General features: G+C 37.4%; 1 protein-coding gene across 1 annotated transcript in view; it reads left to right on the top strand.

Annotated features, from left to right (window-relative positions):
* LOC149319178 (transmembrane 9 superfamily member 2-like) overlaps positions 1-14663 on the top strand; it is a 32668-nt gene extending 18005 nt beyond the window's left edge. Inside the window, exons 10-17 of the mRNA XM_089511212.1 lie at positions 1432-1564; positions 3437-3556; positions 4753-4810; positions 5649-5808; positions 6186-6337; positions 6840-6951; positions 9085-9256; positions 12938-14663. Of these exons, the coding sequence (XP_089367338.1) occupies positions 1432-1564; positions 3437-3556; positions 4753-4810; positions 5649-5808; positions 6186-6337; positions 6840-6951; positions 9085-9256; positions 12938-13005 (975 nt within the window). The 3' untranslated portion in view covers positions 13006-14663. The remainder of the gene's footprint in view (positions 1-1431; positions 1565-3436; positions 3557-4752; positions 4811-5648; positions 5809-6185; positions 6338-6839; positions 6952-9084; positions 9257-12937) is intronic.
* The last annotated feature ends 470 nt before the right edge of the window (positions 14664-15133 follow it).

Below are 15133 nucleotides of genomic sequence, written 5' to 3' on the forward strand. Positions count from 1 at the left end.
ATTCAAGGTTCCGCCTGTGTCCCAGATCCTCAATGGATCCACCTAGCCAACATTGCTATATAAAATCAAGCTCTTGAAAAATTTAACGAACACTTCACTTGCTGCCAGGTGGCAGGCCCCAATTAGAGATACTGAAAAATCCTGGATAGCTTTTACTGGATGGTCCATAGTTAACAAAGCAGGTTTGAATAAAGTTACTGAATTTTTATTATCTAGTTTGCAGATAGGCCTCAAATCAAACATCTTAAAAAGGCAGGCTTTGGCTCTGTCTGCTATGTGCTCAGTATAAGAGCACTTGAAATTAATTAAAAGGAAGACAATACTACTAAGTCTTTCTCCTACTAGGTTTCCTTTGTGATATTTGCATACAGCATTCAAAATTAATTGCTCCTGTAGCACATATGTGACATCTGCAGAGCTCTTAAGGTGCATATCAACAGAATAGCCTTGTCTGGGTAATCTGAGACACTTTATCTCCTTACCAATACTCTGGAAAGGAAGGTATCTGTTTTTACTACAGCTAGATGCTTGCATTAACTTAGTGTGTGACATTGCTTGACTTCCAAAACCTATCGGTGTCACAGCTCACTCCACCAGATCAGGAGCAGCCTCAGTGGCTTTTTCTACTGAAGATCAATCAGCCACGAGCAGCAAAGCAGCCATATGGATGAATCTATCTACAGTCGTTCCTCCACATTTGCGGGGGTTAGGGGAATAAGACAACCATGAATGTGGAAAATCCGTGAATGAGGCTCCCTGTCCTCTGATGCCTGGGACAGCTGTCCCAGGCATTGGTGGGGGGAGAAGAGTCCGTGCGAGCTCTCTCCTGACCCTTCCTATGCCTGAGACAGTTGTCCCAGGCATGGGAAGGGTCAGGGGAAACCTCACGAATATCCAAATGTATGAATGCCAATTCACAACTATGGAGGGACGACTGTACTTTTACTAAGCATTACAGATTGGGCTAATGCTGTACTCTAGGGCTGATGCGTCCTTTGGTAATACAGTGCTTAGCAAGTAATTTCAGACTAGCATCAAAAGCCCCCCCCCCCCCCCCATTTGTGCCAAATTGTGGTATATTGCATTGGGGATGGATCCTTTTCCACCGAGAATGGAAGGTCACTTTTGTATGCATAGGAGGTATCCACAACCACTCTTGAATGACTGACAAAGGTACAGTTGTATTTTTCCTTGGAGGATGTGGGTAAGCATTTATTGCCTTTAAATGTGTTCAACTTTCAGCATCTGGTTGTTTGGCTACAAAAGCATTAAGAGGAGGAGCCAGAACAACCAGCATGTGTAGAATGTATATGTGGAGGTCAAGGTATAGTTATAGAGGGAGAATCCTAGAAACATAGAATTGGAAGATATGTATCTAAGTGAATGGTGCTTATAAGGATAATATGCAAAATGTCCCTACTTTCTTTTTAGGAGGATGCTCAGGAAGAATTTGGCTGGAAGCTGGTTCATGGTGATATATTTAGGCCACCACGAAAAGGAATGGTGCTTTCTGTGTTTCTAGGCTCTGGAACACAGATTTTAATTATGACATTTGTTACTTTATGTAAGTACAGCATCGGGAAGATGCATGGGTAAAACATGGTGTCTTTATTGTGAACTCCAATGGGTTAAGGGATCAGAATTGCTTAATCTTCTTGCCCCTTCAGTGTGTATATTTTCTCTTCCTACCAGTTTTAGAGATCATTTATCATTAGAATTACATATATCAGAGAGCCAGCTTAGTGTAGTGGTTTGAGTGTTGGACTGTGACTCTGGAGACTAGGGTTTGAATCTTGGCCCGGCCATGTAAACCCACTGGGTGACCTTGGACAAGTCACACTCTCAGAGGATGGCATACGCAGCCCCCCCTTTGAAGAAACCTGCCAAGAAAACGCCATGATAGATTCACCTTAGAGTCTGCATAAGTCGGAAACAACTTGAAGGCACACAACAGCAGCAACAACAATTGCACATATTCTAGTCTTTTGGTAAGGTTAGTTATTGCCAACCAATTTGCTAAATTTCTAACCATAATTTCAAGGTAGTCGTGATGCCAAGATTTCTTAGTGATGGTGCTATTATACACAGAGTGCAAACTTTAATCATATGAAAAACTGAAAAAGGACGGGGAACCTATATATTGGTGGTCCGTACTATGCATTGAAACTATGAACTCTAAGGGAATATTAACTAGCTCAAAGTCTGGGCTGAGTTACAAGCAGCCCCAGGATTTCCCAACTTTTACTGAGGTGCTAGGGCAAAGGACTCCAGAGGCAAAAGTCTTCAAATGAATTGCTTTTATTAAGGGGAACACACACAAATTGCACATACACACAAACATTCACACAAGAGCTAAGGAATAAAGAGGTGAAATCAGGTCAACAGGTGATATTTCCATAGATGTAGTCTCTCCTTGGAGATGAGGTCCAATGGTGGGGCTCGGACACTCGGAGTGTGGCAGTGGCAGATCGGAACTAGCAAGATTCAGAGTGACATGGAGTCAGCCTGAAGCCCAAACTAGCCTGGTAAACAAAGAAAATTTGGGATCTTTTATAGAGGAAAAATTAACCTGGGCAAAGACAGGTATCCTACATCAAAGGTCTGAATCTGCATAAAAATGGCCACTCGAGATGAGTTCTGTGAGGTATAAATTGGGGATGTAAATCAGGCACTCTTCCTGTGTGACAAGCATCCTGTTGTAAGTCACCTAGCCTTCCTGACAAGCATTCTGTTGTAAGTCACCTCCCCTTTTCTCAACTCCCAAACTGCCTACAATCTCTCACTATGAGGAACATGGCTGGTGTCTGTAGGATACATTCAGGATCATGAAGGGGCAACATTCATGATACATTTTATATCAAAACGGAAGACGTCCATTACTTGTAACAGCATATGGGTGGTTGGTAATACTCTGCAACTGCCTTGCAGTGTGGCTAGGAAATCAGGCAAGATTACATGTACAGAATTTGCACTGATCTTAAATATATATATAATTGCCAAAGTAAAAATCTGTAACTTGTAAAAAAAAGACAAGGAAACAGGACTGGGCCACACTTAGCTGTTTGCCTATGACTCATATTTTCGGTCAATCAAATGAGAAGCAAGGCAATTCTATTGGCTCAAATGTGACCCTAGGTCCTTTTGACTTCTCTTACTAAACTGTTTCCTTTTTAACCGGTCCTTAGAATAGTTTTGTAACTTTTAAAAAGTGGTGCTTAATTTTCACACACACCCTTCATTTTTGTTTGTCTTTTACACCAGAAGCCCAACGGTATCTTGAAATAAAAAAATATTTAAAATATTCTAAATAAAACGAATGATTTAAAAAAAATGAAAATAAATATCACACTATTGTCCCATAACCTCTATATACAGTAGATAAAATAGATGGTATCAAGCATGGAACTCTAAACATTGTGTGTTTACTTTTTCATAGTCTTTGCCTGCCTTGGATTTTTATCACCTGCAAATCGGGGAGCATTAATGACCTGTGCTGTGGTCTTGTGGGTGCTCCTTGGAACCCCAGCAGGTTATGTTGCTGCTAGGTTTTACAAATGTAAGTATAAAAGTTTATTTAATGTGACAGCACTTAAGTTCGTTAGTCTACATTATCATCACAGTCGTATTTCCCCCCCTTAATATTGTTTGCCCCCTGGGCAAGTTAGAAAAATGTTTAAGACTCAAGAGAGACTACATACAGATTTAGATTAGTTTTATGATAGGAAACTTTACAGTTGGCTGTTCTTTTATTCTGTAAATTCTAATGTTAGTTGCTCTTACTTGGAGCTCTTCATAGAAGAGGGGAAGAGGGAATAATTGATATGAAAATCAGACTGTTGGTGTATTTTGAAATTGCTGTGTTTGTTTGACATTAGAGTTTGCTATGCTTTTGTTTTCGTTGGTTTGCCTGAACTTGAAAGGAAAATAAGTGCCACATTCTGCTATAAGTGGGCCTACTTCTCCTTTCATTTGGTCAATCTGTACAGTATATATTGTGTATACTCGACTATTAGTCGACCTCATGTATAAGTCAAGGGCAGGTTTTGATATAACCCATGGATAAGTCAAGGGTAAAACTTAGATGCATGTAACAAAGGATCTAAAGGATAAAGCAAAGGAAAATAGTACCAAAGAACTTAGAAAATTCCAGCAGGCACAATTGTTTGTGTTCACACTAAAGGCTGGATGGATGAGAGAGTAGAAGTGGATCAGTGCTTACAGGACAGATTACACTTTTGCCTTTCACCAGGAAATGGTTCCTTTTTTAAAATAAGAGTTAAAGTACAGTACTTATATTTACCTGTGGATAAGTCGACTCTGTTTTTGGGGGTCAGTTTTTAGACTAAAATTTCTAGACTTATAAATGAGTATATACAGTAGTATTCTCTAATTGGTACACTGAATCTTTGAAGCTATAACTTCATTTTAAAAGGTTTGATTCTGAGCTTCACAACCAATGGATAAATGAACAGTTAAAAAATTTTGGATAGGAATTTCAAACAAGTGTGAAACCATAACATGTAGGTTTAGTTTCTCAACAATGAAGTGGCAATAATTTGCTTTGAATGAGAGATCTATGTTTTTATTTTAATTTTGACAAAATGGAACAACAGAAAACAAACTTAATTTTTCTTAGAATTTATAATTCAAATAACTACTTAATTGTTCAGATAAAAGAGATGTTGTGTTTGAATATACCTCAGTTACTTCCCTTTAATTGACAATATCCATGATCGATTTATTTTTACTTAGCATTTGGAGGTGAAAAATGGAAAACAAATGTTCTGCTGACAGCCTTTCTTTGTCCTGGGTAAGCTAATTCATACAATCATTCTTAAGTTATGTCCGTGATAAGATTAGTTAAAATATGTAAATTTTCAGTAATGTTCATCTGCTTTAGGTGCCAGTCTTGGAGAAAAGTTAGGGCATAAATAATGGTTGTGAGCATAATCATCTATGACAATTTCGTTTACACGTTTTAACAGTACAGAGCACAGGATTGTAATAGCTCAGTTCCAAAAATCAGTACTTGATGGAATGTGCCACATTATGTGACAATGGTTCACTGATTCCTAGATTCTTGCATAAAATCAAAATCATTGATGGCCCAAAACTCCAGTCAGTAGCACCCAGTAGACTTTTGGGATAATGATGATGGTGGTGGTATGTTAGATGATGCACAGTTTTGTACCTTTTAAGGTACATTTTGTTTACTTTGGTCATGTGAACAATTAATTAAGCAGTACCAGCATGACAGAGGTACCTTTTTAGAGAAAGCTGCTTTTCATTGATTTTTTTTTTATTATTCTGTAGGCTGCTTCTCTGACCACACTGTAGTTGCTGTCATGTAGTGCCATATACTGTACAATCCCTATGTTAAGTCTCTCTGCTTAATCACAGCAAGCAGTCATCCCCTGAAGTGCAGTTAAGACAGACATGTATTTGGAGCTATTTAGCTGAAATGTCAGCTCCTGGTGGAGTTCAGTCCTGTTAAATTAAGGAAGAGAGACTTGCCTGACCTCTTTGCTTGATATTTTCTTCATGTCACCTAGACTTAATGTTAAGCTCAACACACAGTAAAATGATTTCAGTAACATTGAAACTAATCATATGTGAGTTATTACTTTAAATTCCTGTCTCTCTTTTAGCATTGTGTTTGCAGATTTCTTTATCATGAATCTGATTCTCTGGGGAGAAGGCTCCTCTGCAGCCATTCCTTTTGGCACTTTGGTAGCTGTTCTGGCTCTCTGGTTTTGCATATCGGTACCACTGACATTCATTGGGGCCTACTTTGGTTTTAAAAAAAATGTAAGTGATTTGTCTTCTACTTCGAGTATGACTATAAAGTAGAAAAAGATTATCTTGTGCATTTGTTATTCCTGCAAAAAGGAATGTTGATTTATAATGCTCCTTTAGAAGAAGTTAGATATTGGGTTCATGTCTGAATTTAATACTTCAGCTGTCTGTATAAAAACATGATCAGATTGTAAGATTCCTAGAGAACCATGTGAATCCTGATCAGCTTCAGGACAAAGATAGTAATTATAAGTGTATGGCAATCTGTTGATCTTGGGTTGCCTTCATTATATTTAGAATCCATGCTATTTTAAATTATTTTGAAGAGGTGCTTGCTTCTTATTGTAGTGGTTAATTTATCTAACCCCCCATTTTAAATACTGTTAAAGGCCATAGAACATCCAGTTCGAACAAACCAGATTCCTCGTCAGATTCCTGAACAGTCATTTTATACAAAGCCGTTACCTGGCATCATTATGGGAGGTATTCTACCCTTTGGATGTATTTTCATACAACTTTTCTTCATCCTCAATAGCATATGGTAAGCCTACATGCCTCATGCATAGTTCATTCCTTCTAACTGCTTCTGCTGTTGACTTTTTAAAAAAGAGCATGTTTTTGCCTCTTGTGCTTTTCTCAGCTTTTCTCATCTCTCTGTTCTGTTGGCCAGTCTTCTTTGATATCATGTAAAGGCTGTGTTAACTCTTACAAACATGTCAACTGTCTTGCTGTTGATGAGATCCTTTTTGTGACATTGCCAGATGCAGGTTTTTCTGATATAGAAAGGCCTGAAAGCCTTAAATCATGCTTTTGGCAGGGCTCTGTATTTTTTAAAGTCCATGGCAACCTAGAACTACGTTAAACATTGGAGTGGACTCATACTAGATTCCTTATGATACTTTGGATGCAGAATGAGCAATTTCTTGAACGTTTTGCTCAAATAAAACTAAAAATGTTTGCTTTTTAGAAGATATAATGGATAAGTAAGTCTAGTATTTCCAGAATCCTGAACTGTTTGACATTTGATAAATATATTTTTCTAGGTCTCATCAGATGTATTACATGTTTGGGTTCCTTTTCTTGGTATTCATCATTCTGGTTATCACTTGTTCAGAGGCCACTATTCTACTTTGCTATTTCCACTTGTGTGCAGAGGTAAGTTTACAGCATATGCTGTCACAATCTCTCTTACTTCTCTTTGTGATTTAAAAACGTCCTATCAGTGGTTTGGATTGAAACAAGGAAGGAGAATTTTTGCCCACTTGCTTCTATCTGCAGTTTCTGCATTTTATCCCACTATCTCAATATTAGAGATATTTAAGAACAACCTTTGTTAGATGCAGAGGGTAGGGGGAGGTGACTAAACCTGGTTCTTTAAACCTATTAGGTCCAAGTCAATATGTGTGTGTGTGTGTGTGTGTGTGTGTGTGTGTGTGTGTGTGTATATATATATATATATATTTTAAAAGTATTGCCAGTTCTTGTGAATTATTAGTAAGATTGGGAGAACTTCAGGTGCTGCTTCCCAAGAGTAACAATATATGTATTTGGTTGGGAAGTGTCTGTACAGTAACACAATAATCCAAAGGTGCCTCTGCCTGAAGGATTATTAGAAAGATCCCCTTCTTCCTAATGCCACAGCCAATTCCTCTCAAGAGGTTTACTTAATTTTCAGTGTACTATTTCCAGTAGGCTAGAGGCATTACCATGGGGAGGAGAGGATGGCAATGCCCTCTTTGCATGTGTCTCAGTCTAAATCCAACCGACTGTCTGTATTAGGAATTAGTTGTTTGGGGGAATTGGCCAGTGAACATTTGTGGCGAAGTAACAATTTTTCTTTAGTTCATAAGTCTATGTAAGTATTTTGTTTAAAGAAACCTGGTATAAAATTCAGGCCAGAAATAAAAAGAGCTTCTTAACTGCTACCCTTCTATGGTCAGAAGGAAATGAAAGCTTTTAGTTTATGGTGTTCTCGTTATGCAAGGCTACATTAAATGTGAGTCACTAGAAATTCAGATTAACAGATATTGCCACCAATCAATCGTAAACTTGATTTGGTCTGAAAATGTTGGACTTAATTGGTTATATTAATATTTTATTTATGTTCTTGTTGGATACACAACATTGCAAATAGATCTGAGCTGATTTTTGTGAAGTTTATTTTGAAATAAGAGATTGGTTGGTGTGTGAGTTTTCTCAGAAAGAAGAAACAAGATGAACAACTAACAGGGTTGGGAACTGCAGCCCTCAAAACCTAATGACAGTCCTCTGAAGCCCCTTGAAGCCCTTGCCAAAATTTTATTATTTTTTTGCTGATGTGGATTTCAGGTGATTTTTCAGCTTGAAATCTTTGTGATGAAGTATTTGTCTTTTCACCCTTCCAAACCTCCCAGACATCATTTTTGGCTGAAATTGGCAACCAGAAGTGACATTATGTCATTTCAGGTGTGGCCTATGAGGGTGAAAATTGCCTCCTCCCCAACATGCTGTTGCCCAGCCTTGCTCTAGAAGATATTAGAAACCTTTGCTCCCTTTACAAAGCTGTTACAAAGAGGAGTAGAGGTTTTCTCCTGAGGATCAGGTGTTGTGGGGGATCACCTACCTTCTGGTGGTTTTTGCAGCCACTTTCACGTTTACCTAGCCTAACAATCACCTTCTATTACTGAGATTAGGGAGTGGATGCCATCTTGGATTGCACTGCATGTGTAGTCATACACATCCATCTCTGCCTTCCCTCCTGGGGAGTGTTTTTCCCATTTTGTGGGATGTATACTTTTCCCTCCAAAGCCCACCATCACTGCATCCAGTTTTGGTTCAACATTTTTTGTTAGAGAACTTCACATAAACAGATTGTGATGATTCCATTGTATGTTGCAAGTGAACTATGCTGGCTAGAGCTGTTAGAATTTGCAGTTCAACAACATCTGGAGAAGTGCCCAGTTCCTGTTTTGATCTATAGTACTTGCTCTGAAATTACATTACTTTTGAAAAAAGGCTTTGGCTTCATTATGTGATTGTAGCTTCCAGGGGGAACACTATATAGTGTTCCTTCTTTCTAAGTGTACACTTGCAAACTGTTTCTTCTGATGCCACATTTACCCATAGTATCATCAAGTTTCAAATAGAGACGGTTGTTAGGTAATCGTTTATATGGACTGGAAATGTGAATATCCAATCTATATACCTCATTGGTTAGTTTTAAACATTTGTGTTCAGATAAGTTGATTACTTATAACCAAATATGTCAAGAAACATTTCTAATTAGAACTATCTCTTTCTTTGTTCTAGGACTACCACTGGCAATGGCGTTCATTTCTTACCAGTGGCTTTACAGCTGTTTATTTTCTTATATATGCAGTACATTATTTCTTTTCCAAACTTCAAATTACGGGTACAGCAAGCACAATTTTATATTTTGGCTACACCATGATTATGGTCTTGATATTCTTCCTTTTTACAGGTAAATATCTGTCTGACTTACTATTTGTCTGTCAATTTTGGTATTGAGACTACAGGTTATAAAGAGTCAGAAACTAAAACATAAAACTGAAGTGATTGCTACCCATGCTTTAACTATGAATTCATTAAATTTGTTCATAAGAAATTACCTGCATTACATCAAGCAAAAAATAACATTTACTTAAAGCACACTCCATGGGTGAGAAATTATGTTTTTGGATCAAACCTATATTTAAAAAAATAGTTTCATATGTAGAAAACATCCATTAGGTTCTTTCAGCTCTGTGTAGGACAACTGAATCTGTATATAGACTGGTTTTATTAGAGTTTAGTGAAAATCCTGTCATACTCTATTCTATTTTATCATATCCTAATCTTATTTTCTTACTGTGAACCCTTATGTAGCCAAAACAGCACCACTCAACCATGAAGAGATATTAGCAGGCTGAATCTGCTCAGTCATGATATAATGCTGACTGTTAGGGAGAAAACTAAATATCATGGGCATGGTGGGGATTAAAAAAAAGAGAAGAGAATATAGCTAAATGGCTGGAACAATAAACAAGGGCATTCTACACTATAGTATTCTTTCAGGGCTCTATTTCATTGCAGTACTTTGCCATGTTGTGTTAGCTTTACTGAATCAGTCTTGTTCACCTTGTGCAAAATGTAAAATGAAAATAAATTGGTTCCCTTGTCCTGATCTTAGTTTTAGAATGAGCCCAGAGTGACACAATGGTTTGAACACTGGACTACAACTCTGAAGACCAGGGTTCGGTTCCTGCTCAGCCATAAAACCCACTGCGTGACCTTGGGCAAGTCACATGCTCTCAGCCTCATGGGAAGGCAGTGGCAAACCTCCTCTGACCGAATCTTACCAAGAAAACCCTTTGATAGGTTCACCTTAGGATCGCCTTAAGTTGGAAATAACTTGAAGGCACACAACACACACACACTTACCTCTGTTAGTTACTTTTGGGCCAGAGGAGTGAGAGAATGAAAAATCTCAAAGTGATTATATCAAAAGCAGTGTATTATTTCATTCTTGGTAGAGTATTCTGATCAACAGTTTAAGAGTGTCACATAAACTACACTGCCTTTTTTGATAACTATTGTTAACTCTGCATAGTGTAGTTGCTGTTTGCACATGGATGTTCCTCTTAATACGACAGTTTTACAGATACTGGGTACAGGCTTCGATATACAATACTACACTTAAGGAAGTTTAACTTTAACTCATTTTTGTCTGTCTTCTTCCTGTTGCTCAATCTGCCAATTTAGCTACTCTACCTAACAGATTGGGGTACAGCAGGCAGCTGGTGTGTGTATACACAGAGCATCCTATAACTCGCATCACTGTTTACGTTGGGCATGCTGGCTGGAGTCAAGGAACAAATTTTTATTCTGCAACTTAAAGCTAATTCTGAAGTGTTACCATTTTACCTTCAGAAATTCTGTAGCTGGCTACTGGTATTCAACCAAAGAAGTAGATAAACAGTAGTTGACTGCTAATATTCAGCAGCCAAAAAAACAGGTAAAATACAGAAGGGGTGGATAAACAAAAAGAAAGGTTCATTACAATTCAGTGTCCTATCCTGGGACTAGACATATGATGTTCTATTTAAAAAACATAACATTACATAGTTTGAAAGAAAATGTGCCAGTTTTGAAGGTTACTCCGCGTAAGTAGCTATTTTGACTCCATTGTATAGTACTCAGTACATTCACAAAATGTTCTTGCCTGTAGTAGTAGAAATATAGTGAGGGCTTATTTTCTGTTACTGTTCATTAGAATTCATGCTGTTTCCCTAGAAAAACTGCATGAATTGTTTACAAGAAAAAACAAATTGTTTATTAAATCATACCTGGTGGATATCACTAGGCTAAAATGAGATCATTCTAGCAAGTTATCAAAATTATACACACAAGCCCCTTAGGCATTTAGCTTTCTGTGTCAAGTTGATATAGATGCTAAAAAGAGAAAGTCATAATTGTTGCATCAAAACTATTATATCGCTGCTTACTCATCTGTTAAAAATGGTCAGCCTCAAGAAGGGTTTTGACGGTGCCCTGCTGTTATGTCAGTGTAGCACATGCTTGGGGCACTTGCTTCTCACACTGCATTCCGGGTCATTGATCTGACGCAGCAGGCAAAATACTGGGAGCTATGTGACAAATCTGACTCACAGCTGGGCCCACAACAGTGTCTTAGAGTAAATGAGTCAGTTAAATATCAGTGGCTTAGCTAGTACTGAAAAAAATCAACATGATACCATTCACAGTTTTTGCTGAAATATTTCATAGTGAATGAACTCTTGCTAAATCTTCCTCATGCTGCTTTTCAAAAATATATATTAAACTGAAGTAAAAAGTCTCAAAACAAGAGAACCATACAAATCTTAAATCTATTTTGTCCATAAAAGGTTAGCACTACATTCATTTTGAAATTCTCACTTGCGTACAAAAAAACTTTGATCCTACAAACAAAACTACTGTGACAAAGCTCCATTACAGTAGCTGTGTCTGACAATCCCACTTCAAAAAACCCTACCTTTTCAGACAGGCAGTTCTGCAGCCAAAGGGTTTCTAAGGCACTGCACATCAGGGCACTGGGAAATGATGTCTGCAGTGCTCTCCTAGACGTGGGGTGCATTGAGAACAGGCAGCTAGTATGAACTCTCAGGGTTCTGTTGCAGCTACTGATATTAATGTACTCCGTGACCAGGAGACTACTGCAGACATTTCCCAGTCCCCTGATCTGCAGCACCAAGGAAAACCTTCAGTTGGCGGGGGCACTGCCTAGCTGAAAATTTATGTTTTGGGGATCATGTAAAATTGTTAACATGAATCTCAAGAGTTACAAGATTGTGAATACTTTTGATGAAGAAGCTATGAGATACATAAAATCAGTGACAATTTCAAAACATGTTTTAGCTGCTCAGGAGCTTACATCTTTACAAGGGTTGTGTTTCTTTAAAAATATATTTCTGATGACAAGTGTCCTCCAGTCACAATTAGTCCATCAGATTTTCTACTCTCCCATGTTCTTCAGTTATTAAAGATATACTGTAGTAAATGGTGTTAGATTTAAGTCGCTCTAAAAATGTGAAGTCAGATTGCCAGGACAAAGCAAGTGTTATGGCAGCAACTACTTCATCATCCACATCTACTGGCTAGTTATGTCATGAAACTGTTGTCTAAAACACATTGCAGTTTGAGACAGCTTTACCTGCCCTGGCTCAGTGCTAGGGAATCCTGGGAACTAGTTTAGCTTTCTCTGTCAGAGAGCTCTGATGCCACAATAAACTACCTTTCCCGAGGTTCCCTAGCACTCAGCCAGGGCAAGTTAAAGCAGACTCAAACTGGATTATTTCTGCAGTGTGTTTTGGACCAAAGAATACATCTGAATAGTGAGGGAAGTCCTTGGTTCAGTATTGCAGCTTTAAATAGTTAAGTTTTATGCAAGAAAGAGTACAGTTTTTCCTACAGCAGCTTTGTATTGATATTGCATATAGTTCATGAAGGTAGGAAAGCGGCGTAAAGTGCACAGGATCTATGTAGACTGCTTTGTTGCAGATGGAGGACGAGTTAATATTTTTTTTAGATTATATAACAGATCCATTGGTTGCTCTTGAATGCAAAGGAATGTATTTTTGATACAGTTTTATATTCTTGTTTTCAGGAACAATTGGATTCTTCGCATGCTTTTGGTTTGTTACCAAAATATACAGTGTCGTAAAAGTTGATTGAAGAAACTGTCATGTAAAATACAGAAGCTATCAACATGATTTAATGACATGCTTTTGAAAAGGAATTTAAGCTTTATCTGGAGTATTGATTTATGTACTTTGTGAATTATGCTGAATATATCTTTTTCTCCCACTCAAACATTTGTATTGTAACTTTGCAATCTGCTTTCACTTGGTTGTTCTTAATGAAGTTTGGACTTAAATATTGTATGCATTGTAAATATTGCTATTCTGGAGCTTTTAAATTCTAATGACAGCCGAGAAGTGATTTAATATTCTTTCTAAAAGAATGGTTGTAAATACAGTTTTGTAAGCCAGGATCTAATGTTGTGCTACTATACTTGTGCTAACCTAAAGATGTGTCTCCTACTGTCTTCCCTTCTGCTGCCCTCCACAGTCAACTGATCTGCTCCATAGAGTTTCTTATGTACAGTATAACTAAGCAGTTAGATAGTAGGGAGGGGAATCACTGCTTCCATCAATGTAAAACCTCTGATCCTGGCTCTAGGTTTTTTTGGGTGGAATTATTATTATTATTTTTGAAGGAATGGTGGGTTTTCTATCATGATTTTGATGGTCGACTCAGTGTGTTGCTTCAAATTCAAATGCTTCTATTTTATATTGAAGCTATGGCCATAAATCCTTCTCCATTGTATCTGTGACTTCATTAGGTTCCATTGGTGTTGGCCTTTTAAAATATGTGCCTCTTAAGTCTTGATATCTTATATTAAAAATCCTAATAAATACTGTAAAGATTTTCATTGGATTATTACACATTATAAATAAATCTATAAAATTTTGTAAATAAAAATATATAGATGAGATGTTTTTAAAATATGTAGATTATTTTATCATGTGTTGAATTATAGTTTGATTTAACCTGTTTGTTAATCTTCTCCATACAAGAATGACATTTCATAACAGTACTGCAATATCAGGTCTAATCCAGTACACTGGTGCCTCGGGATACGAAATGATCGGGTTACGAAATTTCCGGGATACGAAAAAGTTGGATTGGCAAAAACTGTTTCGGGTTACGAAATATTTTTCGGGTTACGAAATTCATTTCGGCGCGAAATTCAAATGCTGCAAAGTGCAGCTATAGGCTTTCCGGGTTACGAAATTTTCGGGTTACGAAAGGAATGGCGGAACGAATTAATTTCGTAACCCGAGGCACCAGTGTACCATAATTAGATTAAGAGATTGAGTAATATGTTGACAAAAATCTGTATTTATATAGAAGCAATATGCACTGTCAAGTGTGTTCAAAACAGATTTTAATGATGCATATTATGCAAAAATGGCTGATGGCTTTGTCCTTCGGACATACAGAAGCACTGTTGGCTTTGTATTAAACAGAATAAAATTTGTTGTATTGATTTAACATTAATCTACATACATTTTCAATAATTATAATGGAAATATGTTTATTGTATTGAATACTTGAGTTTATGGAGCCAGCATTTCTAATGGTTCACCTGTTAGCAATGCTTGCATATTTTGTGCAAGAGCACACTTGCTACCATATAACTGCATGTTTTGGGCTCAGAAGTTGCAAAACTAGATGAATGAACTGAGGTTTTTTCTAATGCTCTTTCTAAAAATCATAATTAAGGTTGTTTGAATATTTAAATACAATAAAATATTATTTGTTAATAATTGTAGTTTTTAAACTGACTTTAAAAACCAGTCTTTACCCTGTACATGTAAATACGATGTGTTACAAAGGAAAAAATGCATAATGTATATTTTGATTTATCTAGCAGCCGATTTCATATGTTTTCTGCTATGCAGGACTGTAGGCTAAATACTGTGCCCTACTGAAAGGAGGTACTTAGTCCCTTAATCTTGTTGTAGTTGTTAACCACCCTCGAATTTATGTTGTCCTATGGTGACTCTATGGATGAGACATCTCCAAGATTCCCTGTCCTCCACTTGCTCTCTTTCTGCTTCCCTCCACCTTTCCTAGCATTATTGTTTTTTCCAGTGTTTCATGCCTTCTCCTGATGTGTCTGAAGTACAACAGCCTCAGTTTTGTCATATTGGCTTCCAGGGATATTTCTGGTTTGATCTGCTCTAAGACCCATTTGTTTGTCTTTTTAGCTATCCATGGGATCCTCACCACCCTT

Source organism: Sceloporus occidentalis, unplaced genomic scaffold (genome assembly GCF_023333645.1).
Source record: "Sceloporus occidentalis isolate IW3139 unplaced genomic scaffold, rSceOcc1.0.p SCAF_2, whole genome shotgun sequence".
In the NCBI taxonomy this organism is placed as follows: domain Eukaryota; kingdom Metazoa; phylum Chordata; class Lepidosauria; order Squamata; family Phrynosomatidae; genus Sceloporus; species Sceloporus occidentalis.